Consider the following 22,749-nt stretch of genomic DNA (forward strand, 5'->3'; position numbering starts at 1 on the left):
TTGTCCTCGCCACCCGTCCCTGTGCTCTGCTCTGAAGCCCCTGGTGACCCCAGATCCGGGTGTGACGGCAGGCAAACCAGTGTGGCATCATCGGGGTGTCACACCTGATGGATGCTGCACTTGGCACTGTGTAACCTCCGAGAAGTGCAGGCGGCTTTGGGGCTGTGACACACCCAAGTGAAAGCACACGGGAAGCAGAGACCCTGAAACGCTGCTGGTTCCCCGTGGAATTTAAGTCACCTTTTCCACTCTGAGAAACAAGTGTGAACACGGCAGAGCCTTTACACAGCAGCTCTGCCCCGTGCCCACGCAGGGTGCAGGTCGCTGCAGCAGGAATAGGTCCCTTTGGCTTTGCTTTTTAGCTTAAGCTTCTGTGGAATTGGCAGTGGTAGGAGGGGTGTGAGCATCATGGTGCCCTGCCCCGGTAGTGAAAGCAGTGCAAGAAGAAATCTTCCTTGGCTGGGGAGCCGTGTCCCTGCGCTGGCAGCGGGAAGAGCAGCCGGGGTGGAGGGCAGGGCACGCCGGGAGAGTCTTGGTTTCTGGGTGCTGTGTGAAGTTGGCAGCTCGAATCGACGTCTTTGTGTTTGTAAGGAGACCCCCCTGAAGGCACACGGACCGTGCAGGCTGCCAACACCCCCGAACTCCTCAGCCCTCCTCAGCTTGTATTTCTTTGGCAGAGCAGCTGCCATGTGGTGCCGTTTGGTGCTCTGGGCAGAGCTCGGCAGGAGCTCGGCGAAGAGGTGGGGTGCACGGGAGCTCCGCGGAGCGCTGCTCCTGCCAGGTGATGCAGCAGTCCCTGCAGACCCCTGAGCCAGTCTAACTCACGCAGTGGAAGAAGCCTGTTGTTTTGGGATGTGTTTCCATGTCAAACACTGATCTTGTGCCGTCCTGGCAACGCTGAGCGTGCTCGTGGCTGCGGAGTTAACCCGTGGAGATCCCTGTGTCTGTCAGCTGCTGTCACAAAGTACTGGTGTCTCTGCCTTTTTAGCTGGAGATCTAGAAATGCTCGGGCACTTCTTGGTTTCTCTGGGGTTTCTATGGCAGATACTTGTGATTTACAGCCCTGTGTGGCTGGTTGGGTAAACAGTCGGAGGGGCCAGGGCGGTTTGTGTTGACTGCCCTCCGTCCTGCCCTGGGATTTACATCCTAAAAGCAAATCCCATCTTTATCACACCGGATTTGGCAGTCAGAGCCGGGTGCAGCTGCTGGGACGTGTTCTGTTTCGGGCCAGGAAAATGTCCGGTTGCAGCTGAAGTTACTGACTCCACCTGTGGTGTCAGACGAGCTGGCAGTGCAGTGGAACCAGCCGGTCTTGCAAGGGAGAGAGATGCTCCTGCGTGCTTCACACCTGTAAAATGCAAATGAAGGTGGTTTAATAACCAACCTGTCGCTCTCCCCAGATAACATCTTGCTGACTTGGCAAAAGGATTTGCCATCCTTGTCAGCAGAGTGTTGGTGCTGGGCGTTGGACAGAGCAAAGCCAGGTCATCCTGCGTGCAGAGCGAGGGGCACGGTGCCAGCGGCCACACAGGATGGTGTCGGGGGGCCCAGCTCTCACTGCAGTGGGCCACAGTGATGGGGCTGTGGCTCTGGGGATGTGGTGCTGTCAGCACCATTGGGAGCAGCTCCAGCCTGCCCTCAGGACTGAGCTGCATGCCTGTGCCATGTCCAGCTCTGGCAGCTTGGTTGCGTCTCAGGCTGTCACTGCCCTCTTCTGTGTGTCCCCATCCCTGGGGATGGGGCCTGGCGCTGCGGGTGATGTGTGCAGCCTTGGCAACACCCACGCCAGGTGCCTCTGCCTCCTCCTGCTCCCTCGTCTCTGCCCTTTCCCATCTGTTGCTGGGATTGCACAAAAGCTTTCGCATTCCCTGCAGAGCCCCGCTGGTCGTGGGGTCTGAGCTGTGGATGGATCGGAGACGCTGCCCTCCAGACAGCAGCTCAGGCTTTCAGGTTCCCATCTCAGATGTACAGATCGAATTTGCACAGCTCAAAGCCCAGCTGGCTTCCCTGGCACAGGGGGCAGGGGAGATCCCCCACCCGAGCTGAGCTGCATCTCTCCAGATCCCTTATCCCTGGGGGCACACAGGCAGAGCACAGGCAGCCTGTGTGGCCTGGGGATGTGGCTCCTGCAGCTCCTTCTCCCTCCCTTATCCTGTGTGGAGCGTTGGAGCCGGGGAGCGCAGCGTGCCAGAGGAGCAGGTCACCTCCCAGCCGTGCTGCCAGTGGTTGTGTGCTCAACACTGAGCTCAAGCTTGCCGTTGGATGTGGGTAGGAGGAAGGGTGCATGTGCAGCTGAGCCCCTCCAGCTGTTTGTTCCTTTTCTCCTCACTAAAGCCCTCCCTGCTGTTTAACTGGTCATGGGTACTGGTTTGAGAGCAGCTCTGGGTCCCGGCAGCACCTGGGTCCCATCCTGGCAGGATGTGGCGAGCGCGGCTGTGCCAGGGCGTGGAAGGGGCTCAGCCTCTGAGCATGGATGGACGGGGAGTTTTTGAGCTCCTCTTTCCCTCCGTGCATCCCTTGGAGGTCAGAGTGTTTCAGAAATAATCCCTTCCCTGTTACCAAGTGCTGTGAGGTGCAGAACCAATGCACTTGGTGGTTTTGAGCTGTATTTTCCATGTAGATGATCTGGTTCAGCGGGATGAACGAGGCTCAGCGGGTAAGAACCCAGCAATGCTGTTAAAAGGAGAAAAAATAAACGATCTCTAGGTGAATATCGGACACTGCAGAGGCTGTCACCAGGCTGTGTGCCCTGCACAGTGCCGGGGAGCTGCCGATAAGGGGCTGGGGCTGCCCCGGAGTCCACTAGCTGATGGGAGGGAGCAGCCGGCTGCTGCGTGTTGACAGGGCTGTGGTGTGCCAGAAACCAGCCCTTAACCTGCACAACCCCTTCAGTTCCTCTGCCCTTGGTGTGCAGAGGCTGTCGTGGCTCTGATTTGCTCATGTTGTTTATAGTCTTGGAGAAAAAAGGCAATTAGAGGTGGAGGAGCCAGTCCCACCCTCATCCTGCCTTCCCGTCAGCCACCTTGGGAACGTCGCTCTGAAATGGCATCTCTGGGACCTCTGTTAAAGAAATCTGCTCATAAATCAAGTTCTGTCCCTGAGAAACCCAGTTTCTTACCCGCCCTCCCCCCACCCCCATACTCAGCCCCACCTTAAATTTGGAAAAAGCCCAGGAAAAGGTATTTTGTACAGACATGCCTCGCTATAAAAATGGGGTGATTTGGGGTCCTCTTCCTCCTGGGTGGGAGAGCTGGTGCCCAGGAGCAGGGATGCAGCCAGCAGGGCCGGGGTGCAGCCTGCTCAGGACGTTCCCGGGGCACATCCAGCTCTCCGTGCTGTCCTAGCTGTGCTGGCCACAGTAAAGGCATTTCTTTTGACTTTTTCTTCGCTTTCTAGTTCTCTCTGCTCATAGAAATTTGGGAAGAAAACCATGGGTGCCTCTTCCACAGTGACAGAAACCGCCCGCTGCATTTGGGGTAGGTAAAGCGGGACCGCGAGGAAATAGGAACTTGATTAATTGTGAGGCTTGGGGCAAAACAAAGCCGGTTCTTCTTCCTTCCACCACATTGTGGCCACCTGGCCGGGAGCCACTGCGGCTCCAGAGAAAGCCAAGAGCTGGGAGAGGCGTTGTCGGGGCCAGCGGCTCGGTGCTGGCTCCCCCCGCCCAGGACCCTCCTGGTCCTCTGCTGCCCTTTGTTGGGGGGATTGAAGCCCGGAGTGCACAGGGAGTGCGACGTGGAGTGACCCGGGGCTGGTGAGGGCTTGGGATGGAGAGCAGCGTCTCCTGCCAGCCCCACTCTGTGCGGCCACACAAAGCGCAGCCCAGACCCCGAAACGCTGGGCTTTTGCCTACTCGGGGTTTTAATTGCAAAGTCCAGCCTCGAGGGGAGGATCTTCTGGCTGCCAAAGGAAAAATGGCATTTTTTAGGGATTAGGTAAAATCTCGTAATCACAGTCCCTCTGGAAAAGCCTTATCTGTGGTTCTTTTCAAGACGACCAGACCTGTTCCCGGCCGGGGCTGTGTGCTGAGCCTGGGGGTCTGTGGTCCCAGCGGGGCAGGATGGCCCGGAGCTGGTGTGAGAGGTGCCCTTGGGTGGTCCCTGACGCCAGGTCCCCAGGGAAGCTGCCGCTCAAAGCATTGCCTTCCAAGCAGCGTCAGGATAAACAACTCTTGTTTTTCTTTCCCTTGATACCTCCTTGCGTAGCTGGTCGGGGTTTGCAGCTTTCCTGGCTCCTAACAGAGCTGTGAGGTGCTGCTGTGTTGCTTGTGGCAATGGGGGGACCCCCAGGACCCCACGGATAACAGATCACAGAATTGTAGGGGTTGGGAGGGACCTCAAGAGATCATCGGTTGCAGCCTCCAATGTTGGCAAATGTGATGTGTAAATTATTTTGTCTGGAGGGTCCTTGGCCGTGAAACGTCCCTCAGCGGCAGAAAGCCAAAGCCAGGGTGAAGGTACCCTGACCATCGTTTCCTCTCCTGTTTGCAGTCACAGAAGTACTGGAAGGTGACAAGAGCAAGATGGGGACGGCGTGGCAGAAAGGGGGGGTCTGGTTCTGTGCCAGGGAGAAACCCAGTTTGCTGCAGAGGCTCTCCACGAGCGGGGTTCGGAGGCACCACTCCATGGGCTGGGCCCTGGGGTCAGGGAAGGTGCCGGATTTCTGCCAGCGGAGCCTGCAAGGCTCTGCACTGGGCTGGAGGTGCCAGGGGTGTTGCTCTGTGCAGGGCCAGAGGTGCCAGGGGTGTTGCTCTGTGCAGGGACAGAGGTGCCAGGGGTGTTGCTCTGCGCTGGGCTGGGCTGGGCAGGGTGAGTTCGGCCGATGCCTCGTTTTGTGTTTTACACATAGGGGTGTCTTTGTGCTCAAGAGGAGTCAAGATTATTTGCAGTTTGAAACACAGGCTGCCTCTCTCTTGAGCAGAGATCCTAAAATTCCCAGTCTGTTGCTTGGCTTACTCCAGATGACATAATATTCCAAGTATCTTCTGACTCTTTTCTTGGGGCAGACTGTTACAAGGGTGTCTGTATGTTTGTTTTCCTTAAAGCAGTTTTAACTTGGGAGTCCCAGATTGTGCCTGCAGTTAGAAAGCTCCATAAACTTCAGTGATTCAGGGGTCTGGCAAACATCCTTAAACCTGTTTCATGAAAAACACCACCTGCGTACGCAGGAGACTCCTGGGATGAATATACTTGAGGCTTAGTTGCTGATGGCAGTTTGCTTTACTGCTTGCATATACGTCCCTGTGTATGGATAGACTTCATAATTCTTCCCTGTGTTGTGTTTTTAATAACTCTGGATTTATTTCTAAGCATCTGATGCTTCTGCAGGGCACCGTACGGTGTGTGAACAAGAGCGATGCTTGTAGGGCAGCAGGAGCAGGGGCTTTATTCAGGGAGGACGGAGGGAAATGGTGAACTTCCATTTGAGGCGAGACATTCGAGTCCAGGGCTGAAGGGATGCCAGCCCCCCCAGCCCCTTGCTCAGCTGCTCGTTGCTTTGGGCTCGCAGGAGGAAGTCGGGGACGGGTGGTGTCTGTGTTTGTCTGCTGTGTGGGCTTTTCACAGGCCCTGCAGTTTGGCATAACAACTCTTCCAAGCTTTAGCTCTTTCACTCTTTAGTTGGCTCTTGATCTAGAAACTTTCCACAAATTGAACCTGAAAATTAAGCCAAATGCTCTCATAAAACGAGCCTCCAGTTCTGTGGCTAACCCCATGTGAACCAGGAGTCATCCCTCAAAATATTCCTACGGGCTCATCCCGTCAAACAAAGGGAATCTGTCCGGCAGAGCACCCCTGGACACAGCGTCGGGCACCCGCCTTCCCTTCCTCTCCAGCTACGGGTTACGTGGTGGCTCTGAATCTGCTGCTTCGGAGCTGCCCAGCCCTGGGTGTGCTGCTCTGGGCGCTATCGCCTGCGTGGGTGCTTGTGGGGGGACAGACAGAAGGACAGGCAGGCTCTTGGGAGGCTCGGCGTTCCAGGCGGTCCTGCAGCTCCTCCAGCCTGGCTCCTGCTGCCCGCAGCTTTTCCCGGTGCCGCCTCCCGGGAGACGCCTCAGAAGTTTCTGCCTTTGAAGGGCCCCGCTCTGCCTGTGTGATTTGCTCTGGGAACATCTGAGGGTGCTTCTCCCTCCAGGAGATCTGAAAAGCACCTTAAACTTCAGCAGCACATACGCCTGAAAGACAGCTTTCTTGAAAGCCCAGGAAAGAAAGCACAGGCATTGGACTTTCATTGCTTGCTTAATTTGTGTAATTAGTGGGGAGATAGCCACATAGCAGTATTTTCTTCAAAGAAGCTGCCTCAGACAAATATTGGCTAATGGAAATTTTACTTTCAAATAAAGCAGTATTTGAAAATACATTAAGGCCATTGTGGGGAAATGGATGCAGGAATCAAAGATGCTACAACAAAGCCTTCCCTGGGGCAGCCCGCGGAACAGGCTGTGTTTTGTTGGGAGCTGATGTGCAGACCTCAGGGCTGATGTGCAGACCTCAGGCTCCTCTTCTCGCTGGCCAGTCCTTTCCCCACTCGCTTTCTCCTTCCCTGCTTGCTGTGGCCCTTCTCCCCGTTGATTTTGGGTCCTGGGGTGTGTTTGGCTCCATGGGCGCTGTGCAGCCCTCGCCCCAGCCCGCGCTGCCCCCGGCTCCCAGCTCTTCTTCCAGCACCCCCGTGCAGTTGGCGTTGGAGTTTTTCTTCTTCTGGGCAGAATCTCTCGAGCATGAGCCCAGCCAAAAATTGTACTGAGACTGCTGAAAGCAGAATGATAGTAAATTCGGTCTTTCTGCCACCTATAAATGTCACGGCAGTCAAAACACTGTAAAGAATCGGCCGAACGCATTCTTGGTTCCTCTTTCTGCAGGCAGGTTTGATTCAAAATCGAGGATGTAACCTAGACTCTGCCTTGTAAAAGCCTTTTGACGAATGTGGGAGTGTTTTCTGCAGCAGCGCCGGTTTCCAGCCGCACCACACAGGCGCTGAAAATGCTGAAAACGGCCCAAACCTCCCCAGTCGCCCGGCAGCTCCGGCTGCCAGGGCCCGGAATGAGCTGGGGCGGGCGGGGGAAGCGGCGTGAGCGGGGTTGGGATGGGGACCACCTCTGCGGGGTGGCTGTCCCGGGCCGGCCGCCCCCTCCTCCCGCGGCATCCGATTTCCCAGCAAAAAGCCGACAATTCCATCCCCCCCCCCCCCCCCCGAAGGGGCAGCAGGAAAACAGCGCTGCTCGCTCACAAAGACATCCTGTCTCCCTCTGAAAGAAGATCCTTGTGCCTAATTAACTTCATAAATTAGCCGGAGCTGTAACGCCGCCACTTTAACCGAAAAGGGAGGTAACCCGATGCCCCCGCTCCGTCCCGCCGCCGTAAGGGATCCCGCCCGACGATTAATTTGCCCTCGGCCGCTTCCCGGGCAGCTGCGCGCCGGCCGCGCTCGGGCCGCTCCGCAGACACTGTTGACAGGGCTGTGCTAAGCTGGGAAATTATCAGGAGCGTAAGAACCGCCGCCAATTACTGGGCGGCCCCCGCGCCCTGGCAGCGCTCCCCGCTCAGCCCCGCGGCTGCCGGCACCTGGCCGCGCCGGCTCTGGCGAGGCCCGCGGGCTCCCTGCAGGGAAAGGGGGGGTCCCGGCTGGGTTTTCTGGGCAGTGGGAAAGGAAATGGCAGGGAGAAGGAGCAGCGGTTCATCCTTTGTTGTTGTTGTTGTTGTTGTTGTCTGCTCTGGCGCTCGGACAAACGGGGCCGCGGGCAGCGGAGGAGAGGAAAGTCCCCTCCGGCGTCTGCCCATGCTGGGCTGGGGGGGTGGGAGTGGGGGGAGAGAGGAGGGAGCTGCAGGCATGGACCCTGCGCCGCCTGCCTTGCGTCGGGAGACCCTGCCGGGATCTCCGGGGGGCAGGGAGGGTGTATCCCCCCTGAGGCACAGCCGAGATGCCTGTCGGTCTGCAGGCTGCGAGTGGTGATGCTGGATGTGGGGGGCTCGGGCTTTCTGCCTCCCACGGGCTCCTCGGCAGCCCCTGCCTGTGGGTACCGGCGCAGATCTTCTCCCTGATCACTCTGCTGGGATTTGGAGAGGTGCCTTGGGAAAGGTTTGTGAGGGCACGTTCATGTCGAGCTTGCAGGCAACAAGGTGCCTGTACAGCAGAGCCAGGGCTGAGCCTGAGCTGGCTGGTGAGGACCATGGGGCAGGTGGGGCTCTGTTTTGGTTCCCTGTTTTGGCAAATAACGCAGCTCTGCCCAATAGATCACCTCTGCCCAACGCATTGATAGCTTTAGATACAGCAGCCCAAGATGGGGCTTAAAATGATGTGTCTTTCTGGGCTTTGGCTGTTTGATGTGATAAGTGTCTTTCTGGTCTCTTCCAATAGCTGAGCTCGTGCTGGTGTAATGGTGTAATAATGTGGAATGAGTGCCTGCAGGCACCGTCCTCAGGGGTTTCCAAGCCCTGGTCTCACAGCTTCCCCTGCTTGAGCAGAGGTTGGGTTAGAGACCTCCTGGGGTCCTCCCCGAACACCTCGGGGGCCCAAGCACAGCAGTGGGTGCAGCGCGCCGGGACACTTGGGAGGGCACGTGAAATGTTGGGAATAGTGGTGAAAACACAACCAACCAGCCAGAAAGGAAAAGAAATGCCTCAGCTGTGTGAATCTGCACCGTGCTGGGAGCAGAGGCCCCGCGTTACGTGTGATTGCAGGCAGATGAGCTGAGGCTGGGCCAGTAAACTGGGAGGGTGGTTGTGCTCACACCTCCCAGCTGGGCTGCACTGGGAGGGGATGTGCAACTGGAGGAGGAGGAGGATTTTCCTGCTGAGAGCTGATGAGGCAGAAATGTTGTTACAGAGTTTGGGCTTTTTGAGGGGGGAAAAAAAAAAAGATGAGAAAGATCATGCAGGACAAAATCCAACTTGTCCTGGTAAACAGGATGGAAGGGGGACGTTTCCATAGCGTGGTCTCGGGGTTTTGGAGTGGGATGTTCTGGGCAGCTCTCTCATACTGGTGTTTGCAAAACTAAGCTGAGAACAGACAGAAAGGGAACTGGGTAAATCAAGTCAATGCAGAAAATGATGATGCAGTGCCTTTGCTCACCCATTATTCTCCAATCACTTTCACAGGCCAGAATAACCCTGGCTGGTTTTCCCAGGGCGTGACACATGTGGGCAGGTGTTAGGTCTGCGTGAGGAGTGTGTGTGCTGCACACACACACGAGGGGTTCAGCTTGTGGGCTGGTGAAGGCTGAAATAAACGGCCTTTGTTTTGCGTTAGCACCCGAGTCGGGCAGCGCCTGCTGGCCGATTATCCGAGGAAGATCACTCAGCCAGGAGGCGATTCTTTACGCTGTGGAGTAGCTTTTCTGGCCCTTTCCAGAAATGACTTAAAAAGTGAAAGAAACTTTTCTTCCCTGGGAGAGTGGAACGCAGCAGCTTGGGGGTGGGTCACTGCTGAGCTCCCCGCCTGCTTGCGGGGCGTTACGCTTTGGGGGGTTCATGGTAGAGGCTGAGAGCACATGGGGCAAAGCAGCCAGCTCCAGGCATCCCCCCATAGCTGCCCTTGCGGCACCATGAGGAGTCCATCCTCCCCTCCTTGGCTCCCTGCAGCAGAATGGCTCTGCCAGCAAAAGGGAGTTCTGCTTTGGGGAAGGGAAGATGGATCCTGCCTTGCCCTGAGCCTGAAGCTGGGCTGCTGGGGCGATGAGGGGCTGAGGTGCAGGTCCCCTGGCAGCCTGGGGCCGAGGCTCAGGGTGCTGAGCAGTGCCTGGCAGCAGGGACAGCCTCGTTACCTATCAGTGAGCTTCCCCACGGCTCCGGCTCCCCGTTAGGAACCGTGCCACCCCTGACTGCATGTGGCAGGTCTGAGCTGCTCACGGTTGGCAGCGTGTGCTCGGCAGCGACGCAGGGCGCCCCGTGCACAGCATGTGTTTACCTCAAATATTTGAGCCTACCAAACACCCCCCAGCTGATCTGGGGGCTGTGATCCCACAGGGACGGTAATTGCCTTCATTTTCCAAGAATCCCATACGGCTGCTGGGGTGGCAGATGGGAGAGCTTGCTTTTCTGGGGGACGTAAGATGGCAGTGGATTGAATGCCAGAGAAAAACGAGGCAGTTCTGGAGGACTGTTGAGTTCTCCTTAATTGTGAATACAATTTGTGGGTGACTAATGCACCCATTGACTAATACCTCATGTATTAGAAGCAGTGACGTGATGGAAAAGACGTGACTAAGATGCTGGCTCCTGATTTACCAACACTTTCCTCCTAAACTGCTGTTTGGCTTCCTACTGGCACATTACAACTTTCCTATTAATAATTAAGAGCTTTAATAAGGTTTGAAACTACTTGATTCAACATAAAATCTGCCAGCTTGATTTTTAGTCTGCTGAGAGCCTTTTTTTTTGGTTTTGAGCAGAGGGGAGGCACGGGGTGGGGGTATTAATGGAGCAGAAAACACAGCTGCCAGGCAGGCAAAGCATCTTGTGTCCAGGCGAGGTGCCATGAAGGACCTGGAGATGTGTTAGCATGGACCTGTGGTGGCCTTGGCCTGTCCCACTTCCCAGGCACGTTTCTGTGAGAGTGGTGCCTGCTGGGTCAGTGACTGGGTGGCAATAGTCTCTGTTACACACGAGTTGTGCAGCCATTCATGGAACACTGCTCCGTATTAAGATGCTCCCGGCGCCTGGATCCCACTTGATGGGGAAGACACCTCCCTCCATGCTGGGCCAGCAGCTTCCTTTCCACAGCGCTTCCAATGCTTACTCATGCTGAAACATCCATTCCTGAGCCTTTGCTTACTCACTCAGCCTTTCTCCAGCCTTACCATCCGTCTCTGCGCTTCGTGCCAGAAGGCTGTACCACACCAGCCATGTCATTGCATCCCTTCAAAACATCGAGCATCAGCTGTCTGTACTGGGAGATGGAAATGTCTGTAAAGCGGGACGACAAAAGCTCCAGCTCTCCTCCCCAAAGCCAGAACTCTTCCCAGTCTCTCTTATGCAAGTGGAAAAGCTTTTAGATGGTTTATGACATTACTAAAGCAGGGAAATATTTCTACGTGTGGGAAATAAGCCAAGCAGCAAAGTGACAAGGCAAACCGAGGTACTGGGTGTTTTCAAGATTGCAAAGAGGGACATGCCCGTGTTACTGCAAAGAAGATTGAGAGCTGTGTTCCTGGAGACAGAGGAACTAGTGAATGGAGTTATGGGGAGAGTCCACGTGGAAGAAGTTGAACTTTCTTGGACCTGTTTGGTCGAGTGATGTTGACTCCAGTAGATTTTGGCTGCTCCTGTCCCTGGGTGTGCCATTGATTTCCACCTGAATGGGTTTTGCAGCAAGTGAACTGGAGAGAGCCTAACGTGAGTTTTCATGCATTTGAAGTGCCAGAGAGAGGAGGAATCAGTCCCACCAGGCTGAAGGCCCGTGAGCTGGCGGTGCCGTATAGTGCTGTGCACGGTGATAGCACGAGGGATGTCAGTGCCCAGGGACTGCCCGTGTGCCTGCGCTCTGGGCTTTGCTGGGACCCGCAGCACGGCGTGAGCATCATGAGCCGCACAGCCCAAAGCTGCCTCCTGGTTCCTTTAGCCACCAGAGCCGTGTCCCGTGCTGAGCCGCAGCCTTGACCTTGTGTTAGCAGAGTTTAAGTGCCCTGGGATTCATAGGCTGGGGGTTTTGTTAGCGTTGAGAAGAGCCTGATGTTCTGCAGCTTTGTTTATCAGAAGGGAACAGGAGCTGGAGGTTGCTTGGGTGGTTCTCCCTGTGTTTAATGCAGTCAGGTACTGAGGATGTCAGCACAGGAATATTGTTATTTATTCCTGAGGTGTTTTCATGAAAGGGCTTTAACTTGTCGGCCGGCTCTGCCCATCCATAGCTGTTAGATGTTCTGTGTCAGAAATAGCCTCGAGTTCCACAAAAACAAACAGCAAGCAGTAAACATTTTTGAAGTGGAGCTGATGTGCTCTCAGCCAGGAGAACAAAGCGGCACAAGTTGTCTAGAAGCCCCGCTGAGAGCGACTCCTCAGACCTGGAGATGCCCCACGGACCTGAGCCGAGCGCCGGCGGTGCTGGAGGCAGGCTGGGCGGGCGGCCAGAGAGATGCAGGGTGCGAGGGGGGGGTTAGGAAAGAGTCTTTAGCTGCAGCAGCTGGAAAGGAGAGTGGAGCCTGGAAACAAGGGTCACAGCTTTTTTCACAGGGACAGGAAGCAAACCGAACATCGAGATGGGAAAGGCAGGAGCAGGGAGGGGGATTCAGCTTCTGAAGGGGTTTCTTAGTGCACTGTTGGCTGGAAGAGGGGATTGCTGAGGGGGTAAGTGGGACTTGAAGGCGCCAGGTGCCCCTGCAGCCACTGGGGCTGATGGCTGTGACACCATGTCCCCCACACCCTGCCCTTTCCAGGGTGGTTTTACCTCCACGGTGGGTCACGGCTGCAGCTTTCAAGGACACAGGCCAGCAGGAAAGGTGAAAGCCTCAGGACATCTCGGGCTACAGGCTCACGGAGTTCCCTCTGCTGCTCCTCTTGGGAAGAGTCCCTGCCCGCCTCCGAAGACTCTAATCTTCTCCGCTTCTTTGCTTCCTGCTTCTGGTATTTTGGGTTCTTAGCGTTTTTTCTCTGTTTTGTTTCCCACCATGCACCCAGCAGGACGAGCCCCTCGCCAGGCCCTCCAGAGTAAGAAGAAGGAAAAAAAAACCCCACCCCAAAAAAGGCCCAGATGACATTTGCTGCCCGCAGGCAGAACTGCAAGCAGGCGGCAGCCAGCGTTTCCCCCCAGCCTCTCACCACCTCTGCTCTTTCCATGAGAAGCAGAAAGGAAATTGGATCCTACAAGAAAACCCTTTTCCAAATTGCACAGAGACCTCGGCAGAGTCTGCTCACTCAGCTCCAGCGAGACAGGACTTGCAGCCAAACAGGCTCAGAAAGGGGATGCTGAGCAGTATCCTGACAAGAAATACCTGTATTTCACGGAAGGGAGGTGACCCCTTCGTAGCTCCACGGTCTGTAGGCGCTGGCGGGGCACTTCCAGGGGCACAAACTGTCCATTCACTCTCCTTGAGGAAACGTGCTGGAAAGCCTTGCTGAGCAGGACAGCAGGGCTGGCTGGGTCCTGCTCATCCACCACGTTCATCTCTGCCATGAGCAACCTGATGGCAGCAGGAGGGTCTTCGTGCTGGAAAACCATTGGTCACTAGTCACTAGTTCTCTCGCTTGGTTCGGTGGGCATGGGGAGTTTTCTTTGCCACTGAGGATCCAAAGCCACCAAAACCCTGCCCCAGATTCCTGATATCTTCTAGAGGGCGGCCTCAGCGCCGGCTCTTGCTGTAGCTCTCTTCTCTGAGAATCACACTAGGTGCTGTAATTAGTGCAGCTGGGGGAGCGATGACAGAGGCAGCTTCACGAGGAGCGAGAGCCGCGTCCTGCTCACATGGTTTCATCTCAGAAAGCGCTCCAGGGATTTCCAGTCCCAGAGCCCTGTGAGGTCGGATATTCCTTCCGTTCAGCGGTGAGGAGGGCGGGGTGGGTAGCAGGGACAGTGGCCATCCTGTGCTGTGGGCACAGCATCGCTGGCACCTCCAGAGAGGTGTCCTCTTGTGCCCGGAGCCCGCTGCCTGCAGAGGCGATGGGAGCTGTGGCAGGAAGGCTGGTGGGTGTCAGTGGCCTCTCCCAGCCGTTTTGTCCACCAGCTCATTACCCTCTCCAAGGACCACCTTGACACAGGCCAAGGTCCTTGTTGGGAAGGGCGTTGCTGTGCCACTTGTTTGCCCTGTCTTACCCCAGTGTGGGGCCTTTGTGGTCCACTCGAGACGGCTGGCCACTGGTTTTGTAACCAGCAAGGAGACAGGCTTGTGGCTAGAGACATAGGAGATGTCTCAGGTCTCATCCTGCCCTGTAGATGGTTCAGTGGAAAGGACCCTTGCAGGAAGGTGGGAGCTCTGCTTCCCAAGGTGTCTTGTCCGTAGAAAATCCATGCGTGGAGCAGGTTACATGTTTTTGATGAAGACCTTTTTGAGATCACCAGGATGGAGGAGTCTTCATGAATGGTGAGCAGCCACAGCCAGACAAAAGGCAGGAGATCCTCTGCCCCAGATGATAACCCATGCAGTCATCCTCCACTCACCATGCAGATGGTTACTGTCTTGGGGGCTCACTGCAGTCAGCTGCACAGAGCCAGAGGACGCCGTGTGCAGGTATTCCAACACGCTGTGCTGCCTCCATCAGAGGGCAGAGGCATGCTGAGGCACAGAGAAAATACAACAAAATGACCTGCCCTGTGTGCTGTACAGCTCGGTGTGGTAGGGGAAGGTAGGGTGTCATCACGACTGGCCAGACACCTACACCTGCTGGAAAGACAGCCAGTGCTGCAGGAGTTAACGCTGCAGTTTGGGCTGGCTGGGTGCTCCCTGTAGCACCTCCCTCTGTTTGAAGCTGGAAGTGGAGTTACTACATGGTAAGTACCACCCTGGGATGGTTTTGTAAAGACTGTAGTAGAGGTAAATACTCCTTTTCCAAATGGCTGACAATGCTGGTGACAGAACACAGAACGATTGTTTATCGATAGCAGCGGCTGTCGGGGGAGCATTGGGGGGGTGTTAGTAGCTGCCTGTGAGCACACCCTGTCTTACAGCCCCTTTGGCAGAGGGGCTGTGCTGCTGTATCGCGTCTCTGTGCTCCTAATAAAGCTATTGCCTGTGATTGCACAGGGGAGTCCTTAGCTTCTGTTCCCTCCAGTGACCCGGGGTCTGTGAAGGGTAGAGAAGCCAAGAGCTCGGCCTTTAGCCGACCTGGGGCTCAGTGTAACCTTCTGCAGTGTCCTCTGGGTGCCAACGTGGGGGGGATATTTACAGCGTGGGCACCCTCCCCCTAGACACTGGACCCAATCCACAGACCCATCCGTTCCCTTGCGAGTCGTCACCATCAGAATGCCAGGGCGTGCCGGCTGCGCGCGTGGCTCGCGGGCGCGTGGGAGGCATGTGGCAGCTGTGGCCAGAGTTGAGGCCTCTCCGCAAGCGCCGGCGCTGGCAGAGACCCAGCACCCTGGGGACAGGCCTGGCGCGGGTGAGGAAGGCTTTTGGGGGGGTGGGCTGCACAGATGTGTGAGCTGGAGTGCCGCTGGAGTGCCAAGAGCCACGTTTCAGTTCAAGGGGCTGGAGTGGAGCTCAGGCTGAAGGGAGGAAAACTGCATTTCCTGGGACCCTCTCAGGTGCTGGGGTGGGGCTGTCGGTTCTTTTCCTCCTGAGCAGCAGCAGTTGGGGTCTCGGGTTCAGCTTGAAATGGAAGATAAATATTTGTGTTGTGCTCTCTGTGAGGGCAGCTAAACCTTCCAGGCTGGGAGCAGGAGCTGGGCGCGGGGCCGATGACCTGCTGCTGCTGTGAGCGGTGCGTGCCGGGCGACACGGGGTCACCCGCTGCCCTGTGCACAGAGACTCCACCTCGGAGGCCTCACGGGCTCCTCCAGACGCTGCCCGTGCCTTGTCCTGTGTGTGTGTTGGGGTTTTCTCTGAGGGGAGGGGGTTCTCTCATCCTTTTTGGTGGTTGGGGTTTTTTCCCAAGGTGGCTGCTGGTCCAAGCTGTGCTCCTCAGGAGGCTTCTCGACCATGGGGGAGGCACGTCTCTGTGCTCCACATGGCTGCAGGAGGAAATCTCAGTCAAACATGCCTAGAAAATGTTTGTATAATCCCAGACAGGTGTTTGGAACAAATTATCTTCGCAGGCTGGAGCTGGGGAGGGGGCTGTGCCCCTCTCCACACATGGACCACCTTTCCCTCCACCTCAGGACTTGTCTCCGTGCTGTCAGAAAGCAGCTCAGCAGCTTCATCCCGTTCCCCTTGGAGAAGTGCCAGTTCCCTCAGGCAAAGGAGAAGAGATGAAGCCATGGCCTCTGGTGTGCTGTCAGTCCCAGCGCAGCCCTTTCCCTCCCTTCAAACTCCCTTTGGTCTGATGGGACCCACAGACCCCTGAGGCTTTCCCACATGCTCTGGGACCCCAGCTCTGGGATGGAGGAGATGGAGATGGGGACAGCACAGGGGTGGCCTGCAGAGTTGCATGCTTCCCCCATCCCATCTGTGTGATCAGAGGGATCATCCCTCTCTCGGGAAGAAACCATAAATCATGATGTTCCTACAAAGCTTCTTGTTTTTGCAGAGGTGTTTTCAGCATGGAGAGGTTCTGCTGGTGTTTTATAGAGATGGAGTTTCCAGTCTGACTTAGCGAATGCAGATGAGTTGATAAGTGTTGAAACAGTAGAAGATGAATCAGACTCCAAGTTGGGGTTTGGTACAGTAATTGTTTTTGGTGAACCTGAGAATGACCTAGATCGTGGTTGACCCAAATCCTGGGTTTCTGAAGGGACCAAGCATTTGACTTCTGCTGCATTTGCTAGTCCAGGAGCTTGCTTCAGCATCCCTTGATGGCAGCAGCTCCAAAGCAAGGAACCAAGAGCAGTTTGCAGGAGGGCAGACGTTGCCCTTCAGTGGAAACTGTGGGCAAACCAAGCCAATGGTGTGTTCATAGTGCTGGTTGTGTCAGCACAGCCTGGGCCCTGGAGCAGCATCACCTTGATGTGAGCTGTTTGTGTGCCTGTGATGGGGCTGACACACATTGGGGTCCCAGCACAGCCCTCTGATGCTTCTGGGCGCCGTGGGGTGGGCTGGGCTGGAGATGTCCCCCTGCTAGGAGAGACATCTGCCCTTCAGGCAGAAGATAGCATGGAAATTCCAGCCCTGGCCAGGTCTGTCCTGCAGATTATGATCTGCCCGGGCTCCCAGCCTCCCAGAGCCCTCTGGTTGGACACATCAGCCAGCGGTCGTGTCTGGGCACCATGGACCAGGGCCCAGACTGTCTGACAGCCACGACAACTGGCGTACGAAAGAGGGATGGAGGCTGCTTGCAGGGATCATGAACATCCAGAAATGCCACCAGCTATTTCTGGCACCAGTGGGGGAAATACAGCGAGGCAGGTAAGTAGCTGGGCTGCCAGCAGCAGGGAGGGAGCCAGCCCTCCTCGCGCGGGGTGCCGGGCTCGCTGGATGGGGCGATGGAGCAGGGGCTCACTGGAAGATCCGGCTCTTGCTGTCCAGAGGAATGCAGATCAGGCCTTGAAACATTTCCCAAGGTCCCGGCTGTGTCTCATGCTCTGAGCATGCCCAAGGCACTCGCTGTCATCAGATGTTGTCTGACTGTCTCTGGGTTGCTGTTTGTTTCTGTGGTTGCACGTTGATAAGGTATCTGGTTATGTCTTGCAGCCCTCAGAATCCAAGCCCAACGTCACCCCTCTCACCGTCCTGGCCCATGTTCTCTGCGCCATCAAGTCCTATGCCCACCTCCTCTACGTCCAGCGACTCATCCCCCATCAGGTCTGTTGCAGAATTCGCTTTGCTTGTCGTTGCTTTTGCTATTTTCTGTTGAATTTACTCGGTCTTGTCCCCCCCCCCACCCCCTTCCCTCCCCTTCCCCCTCTGCATCCTGCTCACGCTCCCCTGATGCTGCTGTCCGCACTCAGCAAGAGAGGAGCTTTCAAACATCTCCTGCCCCAGGGGAGACCCCTTGAGTCTCCCCACTCTTTGAGCCCCGTCCCAGGAGGCCCCCTCCAGCTGCTGCAGTCAGTGGGGTGTTGCTGGTGGTGGCTGTGGTTCTGCCCAGCCAGGGCAGGCCTGAGGTGTGTGTTACCCCACAGGTAAGTCGTGGGCTCTGTCCGGCACAGTGAGCAGTAACAAGCCTGGGAGCCCCTGTGAAGCTGCATTGTCTGGCACAGGGACAGACCCGGGAATGCCAGGCTGAAGAGGGCTCTTCTTTTGGGGAGAAAAATAAGAACAAGAATAATTCGAGGTAGTAAGCCCCAAAATGCCTTTTGTATCTGAGTCTCCCCCAGGACTGTGCAGGAGTGGTGCCGCCCCGGCAGCGGAGAGCCCCCTCCGGAGCAGGAGCGGCATTTGCCCATCCTGGCTCTGAAGCGTTCGGAGCTGCTTGCGTGAGGCAGCTGGAATTGGGTGAGGAGAGACCTCTGCTTCGGGGCTCTCCACAGCTAAACCAAACCCGTTCACAGCTTCTCTGGCTTGTGGTTTGTGTGTGAAGGTGAACCACTTTCACTGTGCCGCTTCTCGGGGCGCGCCCGGAGAGAGCTCCCAATGGGCTCCAGCCCTTGGACAGACCAAAGCCAGTGAGACCACTGCACTGAGGACTGGAGTTGCCTCGTTCATGGCCCCAGCAGCTCCTGGGGACCCCTCCATCACTGCGCTTGGCTGTGCCGGAGCCGAGCATCCCTCTGCAGCTCTGGACGCAGCCAGCTGCCCGGGTGACCCAGTGCCTGGGCAGGATGTCATCGTCACCGTGGCCCAGCTTCCCACCAGCCCAAACCTGGGAAGGGTGGGTGGGAGGCTCAGGGCGCAGGGGACAGCTCTGTGTGCCTCTGCTTTGCTGCTGGGTCCTGAGGTCCTTCATTTTCTCCCCATGCTTGCCAGCCATTCGCTCCATTTCTGGCTCCCTGTGCTCCAGTTCACTCCCCCGCAGCGTGGGCACGCTGACACTTCCCCAGCACAATCTAATGGCTGTTAAATCTTTTTTATCTCCAGGTACAGTCTCTAAAGAAGTGCAGCAAATTCTTCTCAGAGCTGCTTGTTTTCCTGTTTTGAAATACCCTTCCCCAGTGCTTATCCTGCCTCGCACAGTCCTCATGCAGCTGCTGCTGCACGTGGGGAGTGAGGGGTTTGGGAGGGAGCGGGGCGGTGGGCAGCGGGGCGCTGTGGGTACCTCCTTGCTGCCCACCCGCCTCTGGAGACCCACAAAACACTTCCAGCTCCTGCTGGACTTCTTCCATCCAGCACCTGGGGATCCTGGGCTGTCTGCTTCATGGGCACCAGGCACATGCTCTGGTCCTGCTGGTGTCACTGGGCTTTGACTGGGATTTGTAGCATGGTGAAAACTCGGGGCTCATCTGTACGAGCCTTCAGCCTCCTCCGGTGTCCTCCTCACTCTTCCCCCCAGCAGTGTAACCCTGGACCCATGCAGAGCCGTACTGGTCCTTGGACCACTCTTCGACATGCACCACTTACATGGAGCCCTCTCTGACACGGGGCGTGGGGCTGTTGTGTCCCTGGAGGGCTGTTTTTACAGCAGTGACTTCCTTCTCTTGCAGCTCCCCGCTGCGGAAGGCCCGAGCTCTGTACGCCTGCAAAGCAGAACACGACTCGGAGCTCTCCTTCACGGCCGGCACCGTGTTCGACAACGGTGAGTCCCTGGCCTGACGGGAGGGACGGGACGGGGCGGCACCGGGCACCCCGCGGCAGCGGGAGGAGACGGGGATGTGGTGCCCCGGGATGGTGGGATCGCTGTGCTGTAGGAGCCACAATTCTCTGCGCCTGGAGCTGAGCCTGGAGCGGGGTTTGCTGGGGAGCGAGGGCAGAGCGTGGCAGGAGGGTGGGGGACGTACCGGGGGTGTTCGTAACACCATCAAATGAGCTTCCTCCTGCAGCCGTGGCACTGCCCATCGCCCACCTCACCGTTCCAGGCAGTGGTGTGGGGTGCTGCTGGTGGCCTGGGCAGTGGGTTGGCTGGAGACCTCCCCTCTCTTCTGAATGGACAGGCTTCTATAACAGCTTCTCCTTGCACATACCATAGGTGTGGGATGCTGCAGAGCCGGTCAGGGATGTGGGAGGACACTGGGCTATTGCTGGTTTTAGTGCTGAGCTTTGCTTCCAGCACCAGGAAGATTCTCTGTGGTTGCCATAAGGTTTTGGGCAGGAGCTGGAAAAGCAGCCTGTGGTTTCTTCCCCTGGATCCCAAGAATAGGTGGGCTCTGGCCTGGATCCTGAGCATGGGAATAGGTGGGCTCTGGCTTGGTTGGGTTTTGGAGACGATGCTGATGGGCGCAGCCTGCCTGTTTCCTGCGTAAAAGGAAAGGAGGCTGTGCCTGTGGAATACAGCAGCTCTGGTTTAGATCCAACCCCAGCGTGGAGAGAAGAATTCTTACTGCTTTCCAAGCAGTTCTGGGCTTTTCTGTCTTAACCATCATCATTTGGGAGTCTCACTGCCCAAGCACTGGTTGTGCCTTGGGATGTTTGGGAGAACAGAGCAGAAAGGGGAAGAAAATGATTATAAGCGAGTTAGAGAAAATACTTTTCCTAAGCAGCTCCATAGATATCTTATAAATAAACATGGTCTCCCCTTGGAGAGCCCGTGGGAATTAGAGTGCCTGGGAGGGGAAGGAGTTTGAATTAAATACATTGTGTTTGCTAGATAAAAATCAATGGATTATTCAAGGGAAAAAATAGACAGCATGTTCTGATCAGTGAGCAGCACAGCTGGGGCAGCAGGTCAGGAGCAGCACCGTGAGGCAGAAGGGGCCTTACGGTGCAGGGGATTGATAAAACCCTGTGGAAGCAAATGGAAATCCTTGGAGACAGGTTCTTGTTTGACTTCAGGGTCTCCCAGGGCTGCACGAGGCACAGCAGCATCCCAGTCTGACCAGGGAACTGGGATGCCATTATCCATACGGACTGGCACCCCCGGAGTAAATGTCGCCGTGGTTGGGGGGGTCCCTTAGACTCTGTAGTGCTGCTCCCAGCCCTGGTCCCTCTCCCATAGTAACCCACCTTTCCCTTCTCCCCTCAAGTCCACCCATCCCAGGAGCCCGGCTGGCTGGAAGGGACCCTCAACGGCAAGACAGGACTAATCCCCGAGAACTACGTGGAGTTCCTATAGCCTGGGGTGTGAGGAGCGCCGCTGCTGAGCCCCACACGGGATCCATGGCCACTGCTGGCAGGAGGCCTGAGGACCCCTTTGCTTTTTGCCCCGTGCGACGCAGGGTGAGGATGTCCCTGGACGGATGCTGGTGTGGGTGATACGGATCGCCTGTCGCTGCAGCGCGGCCGCACAGCGCTCCTGCGGAGAGGGCTCGGCTCCTCCAGCCCGGAGCGGAGGCAGGTGATGCCCGACGCCCCCGTTGCAGCCAGGAGCCCTCGCAGCAATCCAGAAAATCCCCGCGCTGCAGCAGCTCCACACCGCAGCCCCAGTGCACCCCAGGGACGAGCCTGCAGACTGTGAGCCAGCAGCGTGCGAGCTGATGCTCCCTGTGAGCCCATTCCCAGCTGTGTGGAGCATCGGTGGGAGCAGGGGGACCCCGACCCCTCAGCCTCCCCGCTGGAGGAGCAGCACTCAGCACCGAGGGGTCCTTTGCACCCAGGCCCTTTGCAACCAGCCCTGGCGAAGCTGTGCCGTGCAGTAACCCAGCCCCCTCCTCACCCACTGCAGGAGGGAAGGGGCTTTCGGCTGATGGTGAACCACTGGCGCCGTTTGCTGGGGCTGAGCTGCCCGTGGCAGCCCCGGTGAAGCGATGCCCATCCCGCTGGGCCACAGCACAGCTCTGCTCTTGCGGGCGAGAGCGAGAGGCTGGGTGGGCTCTGCGGGGTGGGCACAGGGCCGGCCAGGCCTCAGCAGGTGCCAGCACGGTGGAGGGAAGGACGTTTCAGACCAAACCTCTCCAAGCCTTTTGTTCTTTCAAAGATGTGAGGCAACCACGAGGTAAACACGTGCTGGCTGCAGCCTGCGCTTCCTTCCCGGAGAGCAAAGGTGCAGCTCCAGATAAACCCCGCTCACTGGTTTGCCTGTTCCACATCTCCAGCTCCCAGCACATGTTGGGGACATGGAGCTGTCCCTGCTTTCGCCATCCCAGAGCTGCGTCTGCCACTCGCCACCGCTGCGTCTGGGTGGTGTCCTTGCCTGACGCCTGGCGTGTGTCTGTCCGTGCCCTGTCCCTGTGGTGCCGCTTCTGCCGGGTAAATTATTTCCCTGCTCACAAGACGTTCGCCATTGGTGTGGCCAACAACAGACCAGCCCTCCGGCTCCACCATCCCCAATCCTGCCCTGGAGAGGATGCTCCTGCTTCCTTGGACTTGCGGCGAGGGGCTGGCAGAGCCGGTTTGCAAATCCCTCGCGAGTTTTGGGTCGTTTTTTAAGGAGGGGGTGGGAGGAGGAGCCCTGGGGGGCCGGGCTGGCTGCGTGGTGTGTCGAGAACTGGAACAATTCTATTTTGTAACAGAGGATGGGGACAGACGGGCTGGTGGGTCGGCAGAGCTCGGTGTGTGGAAGCTTCGCCCTCGCACGCCGCCGGGGATGGATGGCCTGTCTTTTTGTAATGATTTTCAGGCCCCTGAGTGACTGAATCGCTGTACGTGTCACTTTTTATTTTTGAAAGAATTAATGTATAAATAGAGTATCTTAAAATATTATGAGGGGAAGATCTTTATTTGCTATTTTTAGAAGATGTGTAACGGGAGAGGCAGAGGACATCTGAAACCGCTGCAGACGGGCGCTGGCAAACACATTCACAGCCAGGGGCTGCCCCTCTGTCCCCTTCCCCGTGTCCCTTAGAAAGGATGGGAACAGATTGCAGCCTCCTTGTGTTCCTGTCACTGTCATTAAACGTCCTGGGATTCTGTCTTGGGGGAAAATAAAGAGGGCAAGTGGCTCCTTTCCATCCAGCTTTCCGGGCAGTGCTGCCCCGGGCCCCTCCTGGGACTGGGACCTGCCCCTAGCCCCTCACTCTCCTTGCACACTTCACCTGGCTGCGGCTGTCGGCAGCGCTGGAGCCTCCCACCCACCCTGGTTTCTGCTCTCAGGGTGTTGGATGGAGGGAGCCCAGGGGCTGGCAGGGGTGCAGGGAGTGTCCCACCAGCATGTCACAGGTTCCTGCTCACCCTGGGCTTTAAGGTGACTGTTGGCACCGTGTGTGGATGCTCCCCAAGCAGAGGGTCAGGCTGGGCTGTTCCCTGGCACTACAGAAACCCCTTCC

At 57.0% G+C, this 22,749-nt stretch overlaps 1 protein-coding gene across 1 annotated transcript in view; it reads left to right on the forward strand.

Moving 5' to 3' along the window:
* The window catches only part of ARHGAP26 (Rho GTPase activating protein 26), a gene marked incomplete at its 5' end in the record, with an annotated part of 119,577 nt that extends 97,351 nt beyond the window's left edge, over window positions 1-22,226 (forward strand). Inside the window, 3 exons of the mRNA XM_084268755.1 lie at window positions 17,207-17,317; window positions 19,096-19,187; window positions 20,572-22,226. Coding sequence (XP_084124881.1) covers window positions 17,207-17,317; window positions 19,096-19,187; window positions 20,572-20,660 — 292 coding nt within the window. The 3' untranslated portion in view covers window positions 20,661-22,226. The remainder of the gene's footprint in view (window positions 1-17,206; window positions 17,318-19,095; window positions 19,188-20,571) is intronic.
* Between the last annotated feature and the right edge of the window lie 523 nt (window positions 22,227-22,749).

The sequence above is a fragment of the Gallinula chloropus genome (genome assembly GCF_964237585.1).
Source record: "Gallinula chloropus genome assembly, chromosome: 10".
NCBI lineage: Eukaryota > Metazoa > Chordata > Aves > Gruiformes > Rallidae > Gallinula > Gallinula chloropus.